This window comes from Schistocerca nitens, chromosome 4, assembly GCF_023898315.1.
Source record: "Schistocerca nitens isolate TAMUIC-IGC-003100 chromosome 4, iqSchNite1.1, whole genome shotgun sequence".
NCBI classification, from domain to species: Eukaryota; Metazoa; Arthropoda; class Insecta; order Orthoptera; family Acrididae; genus Schistocerca; species Schistocerca nitens.
In genome coordinates this window covers 912,442,626-912,467,190 of record NC_064617.1, presented here as the reverse complement: position 1 = coordinate 912,467,190, position 24,565 = coordinate 912,442,626, and the positions used below count along the sequence as shown (strand labels likewise).

Sequence of the window (24,565 nt, the reverse complement as noted above, 5' to 3'; positions counted from 1 at the left end):
GTAATATGAATAAATAGTTTCCCTCTGATTACGAGCATTTTCATGATTTACGGTGACAAAATGTGATTTCTGGAACATGTAACAGTTGCTATTGGTTATTAAATTCTTGAGGAATGAATAAAGTGATTTAATTAATACATACAAGGAAGTACTTATCTTAAAATTACCTGTTTCTGGTTATTCAGTGTACCTGACCTGATGTCCAAAGGGTCAATATGAAATAATTTAAGAGAGTTCATGATGTTAAAAAGGGCCAATGTCCTCGTAAGTCCTTTAATTTTGGAGGTGAAAATTCTAGAAATTTACAACTTACAATTAAACTTTAGTTAAGTTGATTTACTATAATGATAGTAACAGATAGTCCAAAATATATTGTTAATAGTTGTCAGAAAATGACAGAAAATATTCAGAAGCTTATAACTTAAAACTAAGATTCTTGACATTGGCCCTTTTAGAACCAAGCCACAGATTTATTGAGGTAGTGGAAAGAAGGAATATTTGAAAAACAAGACTTCAAACTTTTTTGTGTAGCCAATGGTACAGTGATTACAGAAACATTTTAGAAACAATTAAGCACAAATTTATTCAAATCATCTATACAAAGAAATAAATCAGTAAAAAAAATTTAAGTTAAAAATACGGCTTGTAAAAACTTTTACGAAATATTCACCAAATATAACAGACCTAACTGTTACAACACTGTACAAATACCAAATTAACAAAAGCAGCTTTGTGCATCACAGTACATATTTTAGGTGTTCTAACAACTAATAGTCTAAAATATACAGTTTCTTTAAGATAGACACATTTTGCTTATGAGCAAGACAAATTTGCAATTAATGCTCAATATAAATATAGCTGTTAATTAACTGCACTTATTCTGCTGCTGCTGAAACAGATTTAACATATAGATAACAACAATGGCCAAGCAGTAAACTTGATATCTAATTGAGGGCAGTAGAAGTGAGAACAGCAACACCACGCTCATAGAAGCTGTGGTGGTCTTGGCCAGGAGCTATGTTTAGGTCCACTGTGAAGAGGAGTTCAGTGCGTGTTGAGTTGAGGTACACTGGCAATGAGAGCTTGCTTCGTGCATGCACCTCTGCAGTACTGCCATTCCTGAAAAGAATTTTATTTTTGCCAATGAGATAAATCATGTTAAAAATCACAAAAATTAAATAAACGTTACAATTCCTTTACTTTTTTCCTTGTTCACTCTATGTGCTTGACTCTTCATTAAGGAAATATCGTTATATTGTCAGATTATTTATTACTCTAGACTCCTCAAACTTCATTTGAAGAAATAACAGTAATGATATATTGTTCTGAATTTTTATTTTGTTGTTTAGTAGTAACAATCAGTTTTAGTGACTGAAGACAGTTCATTATAATGGGAATTAATGGCCTCATTAGACAAGGAGACACAGTCAATGTACTGCCCGTTACATCAATATGCTAGTGAAGCAATATTATCTTTAGAAATTTAGGATTCCCCCCCCCCCCCCCCCCCCCCCAATGAAGAGAGAAAAGGGAGTAAGACCCACAATGAGACAAAAAAGAAAGCCACTAAAAAGGCAACTACAGGAGAGAAGCAGAGCACCAACACTGGAATGGAATGAATTGGATTGAAATATGCATTTGGTTATATGAGCACGAATCACAATAGACAGCAGCTGTATACATGAGGAATAGTACAGACATCAGTTGGGAAAAAACATTATTAAAGTCAGTTGCAGGATTGTAAGAAAGCTAACCATTCCATCAGGATTTAAAGTCCACATCAAACCGAGTCTTTCTTGTTTTTCAAGTAATCAACAGCTATGTTTTAACTGCATCTTTGATCACAGGTGTATCTAAAATATTAAGTATTATTGCTATGTTGCTGAAGAGTGTCAAATTGCATAAGATCTTAATTTAGTACATATAATGTACATGAATATTATGTTTTAGAAGTGGAAGTACTATGAAAGCTCAGTTTATTCACAGAAGTAGCTCCAGTGAATCATTCAAAGTCAGCAAACTACTTATTTAAAAACACAATACATATGCACTAAAGACTGAAATTTCTTATAGAATGTAAATAATTTAGGAGCAAAGATAAGACTCCCCAAATGATAGAGGTGATGAGTCGTCAAAGGCATGTAAGCAAGACTAAAAACTTTTGTAGCATTGGGACTAATCCTTTTTTTTTTTAGCTAAAGCACTCTCTAATTCCCATATTATGTACAATTCATAATCTTGATTTCTTTGGCCTACATAAATTTAAGTACACATCAAATACTTTCCACAACATCAATGCAAAAAGTGTTACAATTTTGTTCACGTGTATTTTGATTTAGAAGACATGTTGTTCTATGCTATGAGAAATTTATAAAAATTTACAATTTCTATTTTTCTGAGCAAACAGAATTAGAACAAATAATAACTGAACTAGAGAAAAATTCCAACAGCTGAAAAATAAATAGAAATTCTTTTGCAGTTACTGGTGTGTAATTTTCATTTATTCAAAATGAAGTCCTTAAAGTGATCAACCTAAACTACATACCTGATCCACCGAAGAAGTGTTACTGGCAAGTCCATCATGATGGTTGATGTCAAATGTAATTGATTATTGCGACAATTAGCTCCTTGCAGCTTTAAGCCTATAATAAAATAAAACATTAACAAATTTTATCACACAAATAAAGCAAGATATGTTAGGGTACAAATGCACATAAACATACACTGGAAAGCATCAGGTGCAGGACAGGAGCCTTGAGTCAGTGGATGAATTCCTAGGGTATAAGCATGTCTGCGTATTCTTGGCAATCCCAGGACCGTATGGCAGTTATACTACAAACATCAAGACTACCAAGTAGCAGTTGCATTGAACACAGTGTTTGCAATGTGTTATCTCTGACACAATAGTTTTACCAGTGACTGGCATTTGTTACTATAGTGTCACCTGTGACTCATGTAACTTGAGCTTCGCAGCATATCTTTGAAGCACAGGTGAATGCAGCACATCACCAGTCATAGTAGAAACTTGAGTGTTGAAGATCAAGTGTTGCCAGCACCCTATACAAACACAGCTATTCAATAGAAGCTGCAAATCCAGAATGTTTGTGAGTAGTGGTGTAAAATGCCTGGGCATCTATAAATTGGGGAAATGCCCAGGATAAATGTCCACGCAAATGCCCAGGCCTTTATGTATTTTAGAGATTAATTGATAACCGGCACTGACAAAAAATTTAAACTGTTACTCTGTATTGGAAAATGTGTTTTGCAACACAGCTTGAGATTTAGGAGTGTGTTATTAGGGAAAATAAATTGGACTGTAAACATAATTTTTAAAACATCTTTAATGATGTCAATTCTTTAGGAGTTCATAATTTATATATATATATATATATATATATATATATATATATATATATATATATATATATATATATATATATAAAACTAGAACCACCACTCAAGCTCAAAAGTAATTTTTTTGAAATAAAGTATAGATTATATTAACACTTAGGCGCCGACGTCCGTAAAAATACGGGCGTGCGCGACCTGCCCAAAAGTCCTGTGCCCCTTCCCCTTTAAATTGACAAGTTCCAAACAGGTCCTTTTTGCTTAAGCACTTTGCAAGAGTTCAGTAGCCTACTTTCAATAACAGAAAGACAAGGTTTTGTTGCTTCTCACTCAAACACAGAGCTTCAAATGGCTGTCAGACAGACAGACCAGTGTTGTCAACTAACTAAATAACCAATAGAATTGCGTAACTACCTGAAACTGCCAGCCACTCACTCAACATTTCATCTATATTTGCAATAGCAGCAATAGCACTAATATTTACATAGACTAACTGTAACTAGAGTACAAAAATTTATCCACAAAGATTTTAATTAGGGATGTCTCATGTCCCAATTTCAATTCCCCGATCCCACGAATCGCCAATTCTGTAGTAATCAACTACTATTAGAATCAAACAATTCCAGTGTCTTGGGCATTGATTCTTTGTTATTAAATATTTTTATGTTCGTGTCCTCATTTCATATTCACAGCAGTGCAGGCATATGAAAGTAGATGAAGAAAGGAGCAGGACAGAAAATTATAGTCTGTCTCAAACATCACTACATCTGACAAAGCATCTTTTGTGTTTTTTCACTGAAAACTGTTGAACATTTAAGAATACATTTATCGTCAAGAAACACATGCCAACTGTTTAATATGACTAGAGAACGATGTTCATATTCACAAGACATGTGAATTAGTATGTTCTGCAGAAATGATTAGCTTTTGAACAATGTCAGCCCACAGGTGCATGGCCAACACCGATATCATGGCGCAACACCACCTGCCAGTAAAATAAGCCTGCAGCTCTCATTGTCACTATAAACTGAAGGTAATGAATCAGTGTGACTTGGGCAGACGTGTAGGATACTATTCACAATTTATTCCCATTGATGCCATCGTGCATGGAACAAGTTACCAGGTCCCATCTTATTTTACACACACACACACACACACACACACACACACACACACACACACACACTTTCTCCCATTGTGCTCCGTGATCTTATCACAAAATAATCTATTTTTACCTAGAGGAAGAAAAGAAAACACTTGTACGAACTTAACTGTAGAATTTCCAGATCTAGCTATCTGTTAGTGTCATGTTACAGTAGAGTAATCACTGGAAGTAAAGGCAGATATGTTCTTAACTATTGAGTATGTAGCAGTGTATTGATGATGGTGCAGTGTATGAATGACTGAGAAACTGCTACGAGAAGTGATATCTTCGAAGTAATGTTTCTCTTTTTCAGTGGTTTGTGATATACAGTCTTCTCCTGCTGATAGTTAGCCAATACTAGCAACATCAAATTTGGGGAACAATAATAAAATGTCTTCCCCCCTTACAAATTCTAGCAAGATATAGTATGCTAAACCTTACCTATGACACCAAAGCTGCAGTCATCTGAAGATGATTTACTGGCATCTCCGTCAGTTATTGTTACATCCAACATGAGTTCCTCCAAAGACCAACTGTTGGCCTGTGCAATGCACTGCCTAGTAGCAGTAATATAAGCTTCAGGATTCAACAATCCACCAAGCCACACATGGAAACTCTGTAAAGAACAAATATGATATAGCTAACCGTGTTCGTAATGTGCGAGTGATAAATTATTGGCTAAATTTTAATTTAAAACAATTACACTCTAACAAAAGCCCTCCTAGTAGAGAAACAGCAGTTACTCTTAACCATAAATCTCAAGCATCCACTGAACAGATATCTGGAGAACTAGAAACAAAAGGCAATAGAACACAAAAATTCATGAGCTTGCATGTTTAAAATGATCTTTTAGGCCAGTTTACCTTGAGACCCTGTGCACCACCTTGTGAAACTAGTGCAGACACTTGTTGTAGCTGTTTCACACGCTGAGCAAAGTCGGTGATCCACTGCATGACAGTGCAGCCGCGAGGAACAGTATACCGTCGCCAGCTTGGTGGAATTATTCCTTTAACAAGGTCACTCAACATTGCACGATGATAGTTAGTTTGCTTCTTTTCACCCTGAAATTAAAGAAACATACTTTTGAAGTTAATTTGCATACCCTCGTTGCTGCACATTAAAAAGACAGCAACATAATGAAATGCAAATACCTTATTGTTTCTGCAACATACATATCATATTCATGTACTCACGAAAAAATAACTTCATGATGACAAAGTTGGCATGTTACATTGTAACCAAGCTGAGGAGCACTGAGGATGGCCTGTACTGGCTGACCTCGTTAAGCAACTGTATTACATCATAACTGTGACTGTAATAAAGTCAGTTACAAATTTCAGTATCTCTCAATAGACATTAATGATGAATTAGGTTAAGGGGGCACTCGACATCACGGTCATCAGCGCCCTGATGAAAAATCAACAGGAAATCTCGTGGGTGCGGACGAAGGCTGTCCCCACATGCAGAGCGGTTTATAACATACTAAAGTCTGCCGCCCTTCCCCACCAGTTTAGGGATGAGGCCTGATAGTTCACAAAATTTCACCACTCTGTTAACACTGGTACTGATATCTGCGAGGACAGTGGGCAGATCTCCAGCGAGACCAAAGGCTGCCCTATTATCAGTATACAGGGCACACGTAGCCACAATATGCTGAACTGAAAGCGGCACGCCACAAACTTCACATAAAGGTGGATCCTTCCCCCCCCCCTTTCCCACACACACACACACACACACACACACACACACACACACACACACACACACACACAAGTCTATGGGTCTCTATACGCATGCAGTTGGGTTAGAAGCACTCTGGAAATCACAAACTATGGAATCGATTTGAGACTCCTGGACAACAGTATTTATTATGTCACATGAATAAAGAGCCAGTTGTGTTTCTAGAATAATACTTTCTGAATCCATGCTGTGTGTCAATGTGTTTTCCTTGAGGTAATTCACACTATTCAAACACACAGCATATGTTACAAAATCCTAATATGAATCTTAGTCAGTGATGCGAGTCTCTTACTCAGTGGATTACTCGTATTTCCTTTCTTTAGTGTTGGTGTGACCTGTACAAGTTTCCAGTTTTTAGGTACAAATCTTTTATCAAGCAAGCGGTTGTATACAACTGCTAAGTATGGAGGTATTGTATCAGCAGACTTCGAAAGGAACTTCGTATACAATCTGGCGCAGAAGACTTTCCTTTATTACACGATTCAGTCTGCTTGGCAATATTGAGGATATATACTTATAAGTTACTTGTGTTGACTGTTGCCCAATTCAGATTCTCAATTTTTATTAATTAATTTTTTTTAGAAATTTTGGAAAACTGTGTTCAGTAACTCCACTTTTGTGGCACTGCCATTACAACATTACACATTTCTATCGCACAGCAATGGTATTAACTGTCTTGCTGGTGGTTTACTGTACACACAAGCAGAATCTCTTGACATTAGGCCAGATTTTGTGACAGTTTTGTTGTGGAAACTATTAAAAGCATCTCAACATCAAAGTCCATGCTTAGTTTTGTGCTTCAGGAAAACATTTCCAGTCTTTGAGATTTTGCATTGTTTTAAATTTGGCAACAATGTTCTGACTGGGTTTGTTCCATCTCTTATCAATTCATTTGGTACAAATCTCTGTTTCTTTGCATATAAACTTACATAGTTAGTTTTGAAGCAGTGGAAATTATCTCTTAGGAAGCCATCAAGTGAATTTTTATCTTAACAGATAAATTTTGCATTTATTTTTGTTGAATTTGGATGTTATGGTACATAGCCTCACTGCAACAACCTTGTAGTCACTAAACCTTGCATCTGACATGATGCTCCCTAATTGGTAAGGATTATTTGTTGCTAAGAGGTCAAGTATGTTTTCGCAACCATCTACACACTAAACGATTGAACTATGTTAAAGGTACTAGTAAGAGCGCACTTACAAGATCACAAGTACAATCATTTCTAGTGCACAGTCATTAAGTATAATTTCAACAAAGAGCAACTATAGCTCTCTCCAGAGCTCATCATCAGCAAAAATTTAAAACTATAGAAAAAATTACCTGGCAGATCAAAACAACATCTTCCAAGTCATGGATGACATCTTGCAGCAATTTAGCTCCAGAGTTTACTTCACGTTCAAAGTAACGATACAATGGATCCTTTATGTTCTCCACAGTTCGTCGTAAAGTCTGTAAGAGGGAAAATTCAGTTATGAGATGTTTCACTGATTTATGGGAGGAGGAAATTAATGGTGATCCTAACCTACCTGAAGAGATCTAGGAAGCAGCTGCAACCAGGTAGATGCAGAATTGTGCAATGTTCGCATCCAGGTAGGTCTTCCGTCACCAGCACCCTGATCACGTGCTGCATTATCCAAGCTTTCATCAGTTGAATATGCAAGTTCATCATCATCTTCTAGCTGTTGCATTTTTAGCAGTTTGCTCACAAGATCCGTACCTGCAACATAACAATCAATGTCCTAAAAAATTGTTAAATTATTTTGTAAAAATATACATTTGGGAAGTAAAGGGAAATGATGATATTAGCTGCGCAAATCTACAAGGATAAGTAGTTCACAGGAGAACCCAAAGAAAGTATGCACAACTTTGGAATTATTTTGTGTGTGTGTGTGTGGGGGGGGGGGGGGATGATGAACAATTAAGTTATTGGATACAAAGTTACTTCTTTATCCTCTTTGCTTTCTTTTCCTGGAACTTAGAAACACGTGATCTTGATGCATCATATAAGAATGCATGCAAGACAATCTGCTATCTCAAACTGATAATCTGTGAGAGTGAAAGCTAAGAATTCGTCTCCAGCTTAGATCAATTCTTTCAGTCTGACAGAAAGGAAACATTGGCTACTTTTGAAGCCTAATCTTCACACAGTCACTTACACAGACAGGGTCTTAACGAACAGTGGTTGGCTGGTTGGTTACAACCCTCTCTTTTGTGTACACTGTTTTTAATCTGTGTTGTGTACCAAGCAAGAGAGAGTGAACAAATACTGTGAGAGGCTCCATCACACAGGCACAACCACTCACCTGGCATCTCTCAGGTCCGTGAAGCAGCCTCAAAATGGTACTCACTAACCCAGACCTCTTCCAGCTTCCACACCACTACCTCCAGTGTGTCATAGGTCCACCGATAGAGTGGACAACAGCAAATAGGAAATGCTGTGAATTGTGGACTACTTTGCTTCTACCTTTTATTGTAGAATATGAGAATCCTTCCACCAACAGGCTCTAAACACAAAGCACCGCAGACACTTAGATGGTTCCACACCAGCAAGTGGACCTTCACAAGCCAGCAGTTACACAATACTCTTCAGTGCCTGTGGCTAGCTCAGAAAGTGCTCTGAAGACTACTCTTCGACTTAGCAGTCACTTTTTACGAAGAACTATGATCAGTACAGAGTGTCTGCAAATGTTACTCTCAACGATACTTACAATATCACAGACCACCATGAGATAGTAGAGTTAGATGTCACTGCATTAGGTTTTGGACATCAAATGCCACACATTAAGCTGTACTGAAGTTGCGTGCAATTTGTTATGCACTCTTAATAAATGTTATTTTTTTATATCTTTTGTACTGTAACATCTTTGTTATAGTGCCAACCTACCATACAACTGTTTATCTGCAAACATGCAAATCAGCCACCATTAAGGAACCATAGCGGGGCAACGGTTTTCTGCTACCATGGATATTTAGGCTGAATTAATAGTAGTTACAGTTACCATGTACACAATAGACTAATACTGTCTTTGCAGTCCCTATGCGAGTGGTATGTAGGAGGGCGCAAGTATCTCTACAGATTCTCTACTTAATCCTGGTTCTGGAAAGTTTGCAAGTAGGCTTTCAAGGATAACTGGTGACCATCTTCTAGCATCTGTTAATTTCAGTTATTCACCATTTTGTTGGCGCTTTTCTGTAAGTCAAACAAATTTGTGACCATTCACATCACCTTTCTTTACGTCTAAAACACTGAATCGAATTGATGAAGAAATGTATGGCACAACATGACTAAAAGACGGAACTGGTTGATAGTACACATCCTGAGGCATAGCCACTGAGGTGCCAGAGAGGCGGAGAAGCGGTGGTGGTGGTGGGGGGGGGGGGGGGGGGGGACAAATGTATAGGGAGACGCATGGGTTACAGTAGTGTGGAGCACTGCACCAAACCATTTTTCAGACTGAAGATCATATCATCATATAAGAAAAGAACTGTTACAGGCTGTACCAAATAATAATATGCTTCTACAGTTTTCACAAAAGGCATTTACAGAGGTGCTGAATGAAAAGATACAGACGTACACAAACATATCCTGTGACAATATAAACGTGGTGTTTGAGCAGACAGACACCTCAAACCAGTGTCTATCATTAGCCAAATAACGGAAAAATTTATGAATGTGGAAGATCTCCACTTCATGTACGTTGACTTTAAACAAGCTTTTGCTAGTGCTAATAGGCCAGCATTGTATAAAGCACTAGAAGCACCGAGTATCTGCCACTAACTAAGAAGATTACTTTTAACAAGGATGAGCCGTGCCGGCTCGTATCGATTGATCGATCGGGTCGGCATGGTGTGATCTTTGGGCTCTGCCGTTTGACGTGGCTTTTGGCCGCAACAGGCATGGGGGCTAGAAAGGGGACAGCCGGCGAGCCGCACGGTGCATGAGAATCTGAGGCAAGTGTGGTTGAGCAGGCCGGGCACAACGCAGGGGTTGTGGTGTGTTTTACACGTTTGCAAGATCGAACCTGGCTTGTAGTGGGAGAACTGGATTCTGCCACATTACCCGAATCGAGTCGTGCAGCCCTGATTTGGATCTGTAAAGAATTTTATAAAAAGATTTGTGTGTTATAGTGTACTGTGTGTTATAGTGTACTGTGTGTTATAGTGTACTGTGTGTTATAGTGTACTGTGTGTTATAGTGTACTGTGTGTTATAGTGTACTGTGTGTTATAGTGTACTGTGTGTTATAGTGTACTGTGTGTGGCACCCTGTCCAGCTTGCCAGCTTGCTTTGGGTTCGGGGTCTAGTAGCCTCTGGTCTGGGTCCAGTGGGCCCCCCTTCTGCTTCTTGAATTTGCCCATGCCTATGTGACGTCACCTGTTTTGAAAATGTGTCACGAAGGGGTGTATCTGTTTGCATTTTCTTTTGTGTTAAAAAGAATTGTGATATCCATTATTGGTTAAACTTTATCTCATTACTGTAGTCTCCTTTTGGGAGCTTTACTGTGTATAGAATTTAATTAACTTGCAAGTCACTTAATGATTAGTTAAAGATTAATGTTGTTGTTTGAATAGGGCAGTTGCCCATGCTTGTAAGGATTTTGAATTTTAAAGATAAATTTTATTTGGCCAAAGAAAAGTTAATGAAAGTGTTGTTGTTACAAACTGTGAATGTTGCTTATGTGGCCCGGCCCTCCTACAACTGGCTGATTAGGGTGGATTAACCACCACAAAGGACACAAAGGCAAAAGTAAATACAAAATTACCAAACCTCTACAGTTTTTGCCTTCAAGCAGCACCTAAATATAAACACCCACATCAATGTGTAATATTAGCTGTAACTCTTTTTACTTGCACAATAATATCATAAATGCTATTTTTCAAACATATCTGAATTATCTGTCACCAATAATCCAAAATGTTCATGTAGCTTCCTTTTTCACCTTGATGAAAAGAAAGGCTAGTGTTTACATCTCCTGTAGAGTGTTGGTTTTCTAAAAGATGCATGCTTTAGTACAGAGAGGGTTTTCTCACTTTTGGTTATAAGCTCTTTGTATTTCATTGTAAATTTCCATCCTGCTTGACCAATGTAGATCTTGTCACAGTTATTGTATTTAATTCTTAACATTCATAACTGGTCATACTTCTGACGTTTTCCATTTTGTGGATTATTCTCATGCTTAGTTTATTCTCTATGCAGAAGCTCATTATAATCTTAGTATTATGAAATGTGCTACTATTCTTTCTTCTTTCTGTTTCCACCAGTGTTACTTCCTCACTGTCATTTACACGCTTGGCTCCGATTTTCTTTCTGTATATTTGCAGCTACAGTTTTGATTGTATCTATCTCTGTCTTCATTTTTTCCTTTAGTAAGCGGAGCGCTAATCACACAATCTATCATAACATGATACTATGGTGTTTATGTGCTTTGGGGTGACATGATGAACAGTCACTTGCAGTTGATTTACAAAATATTTAAGATTTATGCTATTTTTATAGCTATGAAGTTGCCTATTTCATAATCAATGGTAAATTTGATATTGCACATATTCATTTGCTGAGGAAAGTCATTAATTTCATCACTATTTCCATCAACAAGAATGGGGGTATCATAAATACAATCAGTAATAAGCAATTTTATCAGCCCATTGGATTTGTTCTCTAAAATAATTATTTTTTAAGTTATCTAAGAAAATATCTGCCAGGGTTCCTGCAAGATAGATTCCCATGGCAAATAAATCATGCTGCTTGTATACCTCTCCTTGGAAGGAGAAGTAACTGAGTGATAGACATATTTCTAGGAGACTGATCAGTTCACATATTTATAGTTGGCTAATCTTGCCACTATTATGGCACCTGCGTTCGGTCTCGGGGTAGCATGTTGTCCTCGGTACTGGGCTCAAAACCTGCAACCGCTTCAATTTTGATTAATGATCAGGATTAGCAGCTGAAGGATGCCAGCATATAAAGTCACCCTCATTCTGCCAATGGCCTTGTCAAAGAGGCAGAGGAGTGGACAGAGGTTCAGGCACACACTTGTCCTTGGGGGTGGGAAACTGCCCCTAAGGCAGAAGAATCAATAATGATCAACAACATGAGCATGCAGAAGGCAATGGAAACCACTGCATTAAAGACACATAACGTGTATCCACAGGATATGTGGTCTATAGTTGAAAAGTGTCGTGATGATTTGTCCATTGGCAAAAAGATTCCAGATTAGGCCCCCATTCAGATCTCCGGGAGGGGCTGCCAAGGAGGTGGTGACCACAAGAAAAAGATTGAATAAACAATGGGCAATGTTCTACGAGTCGGAGCATGGAATGTCAGAAGCTTTAAAGTGGCAGAGAAGGTAGGAAATGCTCAATCTCAATATAGTAGGGGTCAGTGAAGTGAAATGGAAAGAAGACAAGGATTTCTGGCCAGATGAGTGTAGGATAATATCAATGGCAGCAGAAAATGATATAATGGGATTAGGATTTGTTATGAAAACGAAGTGAGTGGGTTACTGTGAACAGTTCAGTGATAGGGTTGTTTTTATCAGAATCGACAGCAAATCAACACTGACAGCAATAGTGCAGGTATAAATGCCGGCGTCGCAAGCTAAAGATGAAGAGATTAAGTTCGAGGATATTGAAAGGGTAATACAGTATGTAAAGGGAGGTGAAAATCTAATTGTCATGGGGGACTGGAATGCAGTTGTAAGGGAAGGAGTAGAAGAAAAAGTTACAGGAGAATACGGGCTTGGGAAAAGGAACGAGAGAGGAGAAAGACTACGAGTTCTGTACTAAATTTCAACTAGTAATAGCGAATACTCTGTTCAGGAATCACAAGAACAGCAAGAGGAGGAGACGTATACTTGGAAAAATCTGGAAGATAGGAGAAGATTTCAGACAGATCACATCATCGTCAGACAGAGATTCCAAAATCAGATATTGAATTGCAAGGCGTACCCAGGAGCAGATATAGACTCAGATTACAATGTTGTAGTGATGAAGAGCAGGCTTAAGTTAAGAAATTAGTCAGGCAGAATCAATATGCAGAGAAGTGGGATACAGAAGTACTAAGGAATGATGAGATAACCATGAAGTTCTCTGTGACTATAGATACAGCAATAAGCAATAGCTCAGTAGGAAGTACAGTTGAAGAGTAATGGGCATCTCTGAAAAGGACAATCACAGAAGTTGCAAAGAAAATCACAGAAGTTGCAAAGAAAATCACAGAAGTTGCAAAGAAAATCACAGAAGTTGCAAAGAAAATCACAGAAGTTGCAAAGAAAATCACAGAAGTTGCAAAGAAAATCACAGAAGTTGCAAAGAAAATCACAGTTACAAAGAAGATATCAGCGAAGAATTTTTAATTTTCTATTTCTTAATAAATGAATAGTATTGCTTAAGCAATTTATTTAGTTTTTAATAAGGACCAAGAGAGGTACAACAATGATATCAAGTCATGTTGGATACAAAGATGGTATTTCAATTGTGGCAAGCGATAAAAAACACAGTTCAAAACATTATGTAACGTAAGTGGAAGGAGCAAAAACTGGACACACTATAATTGAAATTATGTATGTGGCCTTTTAACCAGTGACAAAAATATGGGAATGTATATCTGAGAATGTATTACGTAAAGGATAAAAGCAGGGAATAGAGCTATTTTGCAAATTACAGATATTTACAAATTTAACAACATGAACAATGAAGTTAACATTATACTTTTACCTGTATGTCCAGTTCTTACATACGAGTGAGTAGAATGGACAATGACATACAGAGGAAAGTTATAGTTAATTCATCAAATCTCAAAATACGCTGATAAAGACATACAAAGAGGACGGCAAATGACAGAATGCTCAAAATAATAAGGAAAGGAAGGTTATACTACAGAAGAAAGCATGTAACTGAGGTGTATGGAGCCACATTGTTGACGAGGCTAAGGGCCATCAATGGTTGTGGTACTGAAGTAGAATAAGGACTGCAAAAATTGAAACTGTATTGTTATTTGTAAATGTTCACAAACGATTTCTACTATATATTACAGGTTATGAATCTTTTGTAACGAAGGGAAGCCAAAAGTTGCAATGCCGGAATGTATCAGGTGTCCTTCAGAAATCGGTACTAATGCCACTTATTTTACACATGTTTGAACACACTTTGTGTACACAGTCACTGCTATTACCATCTTTATACAAGTGACCATCAACTGTATTTCAGAATTACGCCACAAAATCTGAAAATAAATATAATCAATATTATCAGATATTGTGAAGTCTTTTCCCACCAGAGCAGCAGAACAGAGTCTAAACAATGGAAAAATCCAACACACACACACACACCAAACATAATTATTTACTTTCAGTATGCAGTCCCCCCTCATCAACTATAAGCCCCTACACCATGTCGTCTTATAGTAGCAACCTGTCCCATGGTATCACAACCTACTGACGGTTTAAAAAATAAACTACTGTCACATTGAAATAATGTTATGTCTGACTTTACTTCATGCTTACTAAATGTACAACGCAATATGCAAGCTCATGATCTCCCCCCCCCCCCTCCCTCTCTCTCTCTCTATATCTCTCTCTCTCTCTATATATATATCTCTCTCTCTCTATCTCTATCTCTCTCTCTCTATCTCTATCTCTCTCTCTCTATCTCTATCTCTCTCTCTCTATCTCTATCTCTCTCTCTCTATCTCTATCTCTCTCTCTCTATCTCTATCTCTCTCTCTCTATCTCTATCTCTCTCTCTCTATCTCTATCTCTCTCTCTCTCTCTCTCTCTCTCTCTCTCTCTCTATATATCTCTCTCTCTCTATATCTCTCTCTCTCTCTCTATATCTCTCTCTCTCTATATATATATATCTCTCTCTCTATATATATCTCTCTCTCTCTATATATATCTCTCTCTCTCTATATATCTCTCTCTCTCTATATATATATCTCTCTCTCTATATATATATCTCTCTCTCTATATATATATCTCTCTCTCTATATATATCTCTCTCTCTCTATATATATCTCTCTCTCTCTATATATATCTCTCTCTCTCTATATCTCTCTCTCTCTATATCTCTATATCTCTCTCTATCTCTATATCTCTATATCTCTATATCTCTATATCTCTATATCTCTATATCTCTATATCTCTATATCTCTATATCTCTATATCTCTATATCTCTATATCTCTATATCTCTATATCTCTATATCTCTATATCTCTCTATCTCTCTATCTCTCTATCTCTCTATCTCTCTATCTCTCTATCTCTCTATCTCTCTATCTCTCTATCTCTCTATCTCTCTATCTCTCTATCTCTCTATCTCTCTATCTCTCTATCTCTCTATCTCTCTATCTCTCTATCTCTCTATCTCTCTATCTCTCTATCTCTCTATCTCTCTATCTCTCTATCTCTCTATCTCTATCTCTATCTCTATCTCTATCTCTATCTCTATCTCTATCTCTATCTCTATCTCTATCTCTATCTCTATCTCTATCTCTATCTCTATCTCTATCTCTATCTCTATCTCTATCTCTATCTCTATCTCTATCTCTCTCTCTCTCTCTCTCTCTCTCTCTCTCTCTGCACGGCTATCTTGACAGAACACAGGTAAGTATAAAACATCATACGTAAAAGAAGGAGAGAAGTAACCTAAAAAAATCATGTAAATGGTCAGCATCTTGCACTGAGAAAATATGTTGTAATTGTACAACTGACTTTTTCTGTACCATAACAAGAGGCTGAAATTATGATTTACAGAATTTGCAAATAACTCAATTAAACTAAATTCTCTCAGTTTCCCATTAATCCGTAAAATGTAAAGCCAGGAAGGACCCAATCTGCACACAACAAACAATGTAAACACAGCACTAATGCTTTAGTTTTACCTCTCGTTGTAAGCAGCACTTTCTCAGCATTGTTGGGCAACCCAAGCCAGGAAGGTGTCTGTCTATCAGCCAGAGACTCAATCCAGTGCAGGAAGTGATCTCTCCTTGTTCCATCTGGCATAGTGATGTGCCTCTGACCACCTGGACCACCAGCGACTCCATCCACATTTGCAACAAGGGCAAAATCTGCTTCAAAACTTCTTGCTGTAAAAAGTTTAGCTAGAAACGATGATAGTAAACGCTGGTCATAATCATTGTCTATCTTTCCACCATAAATACACTGGGAGAGCAAAGTAACTAGTGCATCCCATGGCACCTTCTCTGGAGGAAGGTTTGTACGTCCCTGGAGGGGGAAAAAAACAGTCATCAAAACAATATCAATTTGTATAATATTTTGTGAAAAGTTATATTCTCTTGCCACTTAAGATCAAATACCATTGCAGTTGCTTCAATCCAGGTATCCAATGTGTCACATGCCACTCTGAGATCACTTTCATTGAATTCATAGTACTTAGCCCAGCCCAATGGAACATATCTAAGTCTCTCCTGCACAATTGCATGGAACCAGGCTAGAAGGAAATAGAGTCGGGCCCTCTCATTTGGCGCTTTCATCATGCGAGATGCTGGCACCTGCAAAGGACACCAATAAAATTCTATAAGAATGTTACATTAAATTAAAGGAGCTATTAATGTACAATAAAATTGAAGAGAGATATTTATCCTCACTGCAAACACAAAATACATTGTCAATTATTATAGTAAGTTTGCAAATACTACATTCATCCTGATTTCTAGCAAATTATGCTTCAATGAAAGAAAGACAATAATGGATCATGCTTGCACATGGTACAAATGCATGCCAGAAGACAACTGGAATGTGGACACACACACACACACACACACACACACACACACACACACACACACACAGAGAGAGAGAGAGAGAGAGAGAGAGAGAGAGAGAGAGAGGAAAATGGAAGTTTGCCGACTGCCAGAGAGAGATTGCAAAGATCAGTGGAAGCAAGACCAGTACCACCATAGATCACCACAGGGAGGTGAGGAGCCATGTGGGGTACAAAAGCCCCATCTATCTGCCTGTGTGCAGGCAGCTTAATCTGGGCTTCATTTTTCCACAAAATCAGAAGCCACACACATAGTTACAAATCATTTAAATATCATTCATAATCCACACTGTTATCTTATTACATATTGACATGTTTAATAATGATCCTAACTGCAACAATTGCGTACAGTCATCACAAGGAAAGGTAACAGTACATAATAGAGAAGTACAAAAAAACAATTGCAGCAGACAACATTGGCTACATCACACAATGCTCTCAGTCAGTTAAGGGAATCCATTGATCAACTTACAGCTAACACACTGTATGCAACATTAATTCGGAAAAAGCATTTGATGCAGTGGGCTGGAATATCCCCCCAAAGATATTAAGAGGGGCTGGTGTAGACTGGGAGGATGAAGACTTCTAAGGAAACTGTACATAGTTCAGAAAATGGTGGTAAGGATTCGTGACGAAACTCTTGAGACAAGCACCGGAAGAGGTGTCAGACAAGAGTGTTGTTTGTCACCAACACCTCTAAATATTGGTGCTGATAAACTAAAAGACACACATTTAGGGGAGAGAGGGTAGGGGTGGGAAGGGAGAGAGAGGGTGGGGGTGGGAAGGGAGAGAGAGGGTGGGGGTGGGAAGGGGAGAGGGAGAGAGAGAGAGAGGGGGGGGGGGGAAGGGAGAGAGAGAGGGGGGGAGAGAGAGAGAGAGAGAGAGGGTGGGGGTGGGAAGGGAGAGAGAGGGTGGGAGATAGGCGTTATAGCAGGAGAAAGGAAAAGGCAATGAATCACATAGATAATAAAGCAGTATTGGCTGAATCAGGAAGACTACACTTTATGGAATGAGCATGAACACAGACAGACCAGACCAATGTGAAGAGGATCAGGTTGCATCAAAATATTATTGTAAGGAAAGACTTTGGAACTACTAAAATCTTGTAATTTCTCATAAAGCTTGGTAACAGAAAATGTAATCTGTATGGAGGAAATAAGTATAATATCTATGAGAAAAAAAACTTTTTTAAAGGTGAAAGGTCTGCTGGCAGTGAAAAGAACTCAGATAATTTAGAGATATATTCAACAGGTATTTTATTTGGATTGTAGTAATGTATGGCAGTGAATTATGGGCAGTTAAAAATGAAAGAGGAAAAATACTTTTAAAGTTTTGAAATGTAGTTGTGGAAAAAATGCGAAAAGTGAAATGCATTGACAGAATGAGGTCTGAAAGACAATTACAGATAGTAGAGAAAACTAATGGAAATTTTGAGGAGGAAAACATCTGGGCTGGGACATGTACTGTGAAGAACTTGTCTGCAACGAAGAGTTACTGAAGGAAAGACTGCAGGGGGGAGGGGCAGGGGGGAGGGGCAGGGGGGAGGGGCAGGGGGGAGGGGCAGGGGGGAGGGGCAGGGGGGAGGGGCAGGGGGGAGGGGCAGGGGGCAGGGGCAGGGGGGAGGGGCAGGGGGGAGGGGCAGGGGGGAGGGGCAGGGGGGAGGAGTGGGAGGGCAGGGGGAGGAGGGGGAGGAGGAGAAGAAGAAGAAGAAATTGGATTCCTGGATGATGATTAAATAAAATAATTATGTTACCAACAAATTAAGAAAGAGGTACAGGACACAAGGATGTGTTGAACATAAATCAATGTCTCTTGTCAGAAAGATTTACCAAAGAGGAAGACATATGCAGGGAAGTGAGTATTCACTAGCAAGAACAACATAACTGGTACTAATTTATTTCTTCTAATATTTAATGTTATTTAGTAAGTTTCTAATCTCTTCACTTTGTCAGACAATATAAACTAAGTAATTCTGCACCAACTTACGCCTTAACTACATAGAATCAACTATCTAATCATAATCTACAGTAAAAAATACTACAATCCCTCTTTTACTCACAGTGCTGAACGTGCGCAGCAGGTTGGCTCGAATGCCAGGTGGTGGCTCAAATACAAAGATGCGTCCTGCTCGCAACAGGTTGACTGGTACTTTTGGATTGATCTCCATTGTCAAGAATAACCGGAAGCTGGCATGAGGCTGTAGGCTATGTAGTTTCTTCTCTAACTGCACAAGCCACTGAGGTGCCAAGTGTACATTTTTCAAAAGTACCCATCTACAAAAGGAATGATTTTTTTGTTAGTGGCCAGTTATGTTACAAATACACAATTGTTTTCTGTGACCAGAGAGATGACATACAGCAGGAACATGCTCATACCACATTGGTGATTGAATAAATCTGATATGATTATACAGACAGTGTCATGATGGTAAACCTAATACTGTGGAAACACTCGCAGCCAAAATTAAGTCAAGTTAATTTTTGTGCATTATTCGGTATTGGTATGATTTGCAGTCGGAGAATGTTTCTATTTTGAAGCAAGACCATGAAACCAGCTTTCCTATTGTTCTCACTCTGTTGTAGAGAAAACTTCAGAGTAAGAACTGCTCAGTGATGCACAAGTGATGGCAATCACTTCGAACTGTTCTCAGGGTCAAAACCGTAGAGAGAGAGAGAGAGAGAGAGAGAGAGAGAGAGAGAGAGAGAGAGAGAGGGGGGGGGGGGGAGAGGGGGGGGGGAGAGAATGAATTTTAGAATAACCATCAGAGAAACTTTTGCTATCTTAACTTCAAAATCATCATTACCATCACATATTCTTCTAATGCAGTGTTTCTCAACCTTTCCGACACCATTACCCCTGAACTAGATCATACAAAAGCCAAAAACCGAACAGAGTTTAATATCTAGCTAAAATTAAGATTGGAAAGAAACCATTTGAATACTACTATTTTTAAAATTACAGGAAAATACGTAATATTTCACTATACCACTATGATGTTTTTGTAGGTGTCATATTAAAACAAGTCAATGAGATGCTTCATACTGCATATTTCTAACAATCTCTTTCATATTCAGTTTGGTCTTGGCCAATGCACCTCATAGAACTGTGTTCTAAGTTCAATCATTTCCTCGTTTTTGTTTTCATTGCCACCATAGTCACTAATCCAGTTTCACACATGTTTTGTGATGAATGGAATCCGTAATCTTACAACTTTTTCAAATAATAATGGATAGTCAACACCAATCTTTCTCCAGAATGTTACTAGTACTGTTTTAGTGAAATATTTTTCAATGTATTGTTTTCATGTACCAGTAGTCAAATTCTGCATTGGTTTTTACTTCACTGTCTGAAAATATTCATTCACTCTCTGAAAACTGCCTTTAAACCAAGGCATTTACTTGCTGATTCTCCAGTTCAGGAAAATAGTTACTGACTGACTATTACTGATAAGTGATGATTTATTCCATGTGCAAATGAGGAGGTTTCAATGTTGGTGTTCAGTATCATTATCTGTTCCGGAAAAAAAGAAATGTATTGAACTTCGGCCTGCGTTGGTAAAGCTCAGATTTGTGAAAAAACTAACAAACTTAATCTTATGCTGACAAAATATTCATCATATTTCCTTGCAAGTTGAAGTTAAACATATTTATTTCTACGAAAAGATCCATGAGATATGTCACTTTAAATGAATTATCTGTTATTTTGACACCCAAGTGTCTATCTTCTTTCACCTTTGCCTTTTCCAGAAATAAAGCAATTTGCCATCAAAGATCATGCACTCAATACAATACCTAGCCTGTGATAGTCATCTACTTCTGTGTAGAGAAAGATCACATCAAATTTAACTTGAACCTCTTTGTACAACTATCTGAGAACTCTCATGTTTTTTAAATTACCTCAGACATGGTTTACAAACTTTACTACCCAAGAGTACATGCCACAAATCAGATGGAAGGGCTTTCACCGCCAGAGCATAAATATGTATAATATAGTGGCTGAATGATGCATTTGGAGCAACTTCTTTTAACAAGCAAGAAATCCAGGGTGAACACCCAATGTGTATGGTGCTCCATTTGTACAAACACCTCTACCAACTTCGACTAATATGTCTCATTTTCCTCAAATTCTTCAGTCATCAGAAAATATCTTCGCCAGGTATAGTAGTGTCCAGCAATCCCAGAAACAAGTATTTTTCTGTCAGGTTTTCTCTGTGTGACAGATTAATGATGTACTTCCAGATGTTCCATCATGTCATTTCCATTTTATGCACAATAGTCGACCAAGTGACTCAGTTCTCTCAGGTGCAGCAAGTTGTGCTGCCATCTATACTCACTGCCTGGACTCCAACCAGACTGCAAAAGATTGTTGGTCTCAAGCTGCTATTTAAAGCTGATTGCGAGTTCAACTGCTGATGCCAACTACACCCTTTATTCTCAGTTGTTTTTCTGATCCTGCAATGATATTCAGCGAAACGCAAATTGTCTCTGTGTTTGAGAGTCATGATTGATGAGGTGGTTTGTGAGATCTTAACCAAGTACCATACCTCATTTATTTATTTATTTATTTGAGATACATATTCCATAGATCCAGTATGGCATGATTACGCATGGATGATTACGAGTCAAAGCAGATACAATATAGAGATCATACAATACAATACATACTGGTATATTACACATGGTAGACGAATGATTCGAACCTGGTACAATATGATAGTATAATAGAGATAATAAACAATACAATAAAAAAATACAATAGTGATAAATAAACAATACAATAATACAATAGTGATAAAAAACAATACACATACAATGACAAAGGAAATAATCTAAATTACTACTCAAATTATTTATCTCTGCTGAATGATTCATCTAAAGAATAGAAACATTTTTCCAGTAGGAATTTCTTAAGCTTTTTTTTTAATAGCATTTTATTTTTTTAAGAGACTTTATATTACTCAGGATTTTTGTACTTGAGTACTTTATCCCTTTTTGTATCAGAGAGAGATTTTTCCGTTCACAGTGCGTATCACCTTTCCATCTTGTGTTATAATGATTGTATGACTTATTTGTTTCATATTCAGAGGAATAGAGAAGTGTGAAAGCCATGAGTGAGAGGAGATATTGTGAGATAGTGGTTAATATACCTAACCGTTTAAAAAGATTGCAACATGAGGTTCTTGGAGGAACAGTACATGTAATTCGGACTACTGTTTTCTGGCTTACAAAAATTTTTTTTGAAAGTGGTGAGTTGCCCCAAAAGATTATTCCATAGCACACCACTGAATGAAAGTAGCCAAAATATGCAGACTTTGATACGTTGATGTCTCCAATTTTGGAGATTATTCGGATGGCATACATTGCTGAGCTAAGCATTTTTAGTGTTTGCTGTATATGGAATTCCCAGTTGAGCCAGTTATCTATGTGAACGCCTAGGAACTTTGTGCATTGAACGCTCTGCAACTGTTGGCTCTCGTGTGCAATATTAATCTCTTCTGTGTTTATGTAACTGGATTGGAACTGCTGTAATTTGTTTTACTGAGATTTATTCCTAGAGAATTTGCTGTGAACCAGTTCAGAATATTTGCAAGTACTTGGTTGTCATTTAACACTATACATCTGTCATCTGTAAACATTGTGATATTGCTAGCACTGTCTGAGGACAGGGGTAGGTCATAAATATGTATATAATAAATAGGAGGGGACCAAGGACTGACCCTGTTCCCCGGTCAGACTCTACCTCTCCTACTTGTAGACTGTTAACATCTAATACTATTTTTTGTTGTCCGCCTTCTAGATATGATCTGAGCCAGTTACCCATTTGTCCACGGATTCCATATTGGGCTGCTTTTCCTAAAAGTATTCCGAGATTGACGCAGTCGAAAGCCTTAATCGGGTCACAGAATATGCCAAGGGGTAATTTTTTCTTGTCAAGGCATTCTAAAACGTTATTTCTAAGTGCGTAAATTGCTTCGGTCATAGATGTACCTGATCTGAAAGCAAATTGTTGTTTACTAATTAGTGCAAATTTTTCAAGGTGATTGACAATCCTGACATATATTAATTTTTCAAAGACTTTAGAAAATGCTGTTACAAGAGAGATAGGACAATAGTTTGAAACATCTGTGGGATCACCTTTTTATAGAGGGGCTAACACAGTAACATACTTCATTCGGTCAGGGAAGATACCTTGATTTAGAGAGGAATTGAATATATGAGCTAGAACTTTAGAGAGTTGATGACAGCTGGCTTTTATCAGTTTGCTGGAAATATTGTCTACACCTGATGAATTTTTACTTTTTAGAGGCACTATGGTTTTTCTTACTTCTTGCACAGTTATGGGGGTCATACCTATCATGTCTATAGAGTTAGGGAAAGTTCTTTCAGAGTTTTATTCCCTTTTCTGAAGAGCCTTTGCCTGCTGTTTTCTCAGCAACAGTTAAAAAGTGCTCATTAAAGATTTTAGCTACAATGTCTTTATTTTGAACTAGCTTACCTTCACTGTTATGAGCAATATTTTGGGTCTTGTTGGGGTAATTTGCACCAGTCTGATTTCGTATCACTTCCCATATAGTTTTGATTTTATTAGTGGAGTTATTAATTTTTGAGCAGAGATACATACTTTATTTCTGAATGACTTTGTTCAATATTTTACAGTATTGTTTATAGTTATATAAAAGGTTAGGGTCATTTGATTTTTCTGAGCCAATGTACAACTCACTCTCTCTTTTGCAAGAAATCCTAATTCCAGTGGTAATACAAAGCTTGTTGGTGGATTTTTTTAGTATGGGTTTATGTATTTTTTTGGGAAGGTACTCTCAAATATTAGAGCCACGTCATTACTGAAAAGGTTGTTTTTGGAATTGGCATTTTCTTAATTATATACCGGACCCCAGTCTACATTTTGGAGACGTGATTTAAGGATCTCAGTAGTTTCATAAGTAGATTTCCTAGTAATTTTCCAGTTGGGATCACTATTAATCTCACAAATACTTGAACTGTTAATGGTGAGTCTTTGTCCATCATGGTCAGAGAGACCATTCAGGAATTGCCTAACAGCTATATCATCAATCTTGGTTATGTCAATAAATACATTATCAATTAATGATTTTGAAACTTCCTGGCAGATTAAAACTGTGTGCCCGACCGAGACTCGAACTCGGGACCTTTGCCTTTCGCGGGCAAGTGCTCTACCATCTGAGCTACCGAAGCACGACTCATGCCCGGTCCTCACAGCTTTACTTCTGCCAGTATCTCGTCTCCTACCTTCCAAACTTTACAGAAGCTCTCCTGCGAACCTTGCAGAACTAGCACTCCTGAAAGAAAGGATATTGTGGAGACATGGCTTAGCCACAGCCTGCGGGATGTTTCCAGAATGAGAATTTCACTCTGCAGCGGAGTGTGCGCTGATTCATTCTGGAATTAATGATTTTGTTCGTGAAGTTATTCTGGTGGGAAAATTTACAACAGATGCAAGATTATATGTTGTTGTTGTTGTTGTTGTTGTTGTGGTCTTCAGTCCTGAGACTGGTTTGATGCAGCTCTCCAT

The 24,565-nt window shown here is 37.8% G+C and overlaps 1 protein-coding gene across 3 annotated transcripts in view; it reads right to left on the bottom strand.

The window, feature by feature from the left end:
- Window positions 1-593: 593 nt before the first annotated feature.
- LOC126253491 (dynein heavy chain, cytoplasmic) overlaps window positions 594-24,565 on the bottom strand; it is a 237,472-nt gene continuing 213,500 nt past the window's right edge. For all 3 annotated transcript variants that reach the window (XM_049954865.1, XM_049954866.1, XM_049954867.1), the window contains 9 exons: window positions 19,077-19,290; window positions 16,551-16,745; window positions 16,116-16,458; window positions 7,763-7,953; window positions 7,557-7,685; window positions 5,356-5,553; window positions 4,934-5,108; window positions 2,546-2,642; window positions 594-1,119 (listed from right to left, as the gene is read on the bottom strand). In XM_049954865.1, the coding sequence (XP_049810822.1) occupies window positions 945-1,119; window positions 2,546-2,642; window positions 4,934-5,108; window positions 5,356-5,553; window positions 7,557-7,685; window positions 7,763-7,953; window positions 16,116-16,458; window positions 16,551-16,745; window positions 19,077-19,290 (1,717 nt within the window). In that variant the 3' untranslated portion in view covers window positions 594-944. The remainder of the gene's footprint in view (window positions 1,120-2,545; window positions 2,643-4,933; window positions 5,109-5,355; window positions 5,554-7,556; window positions 7,686-7,762; window positions 7,954-16,115; window positions 16,459-16,550; window positions 16,746-19,076; window positions 19,291-24,565) is intronic.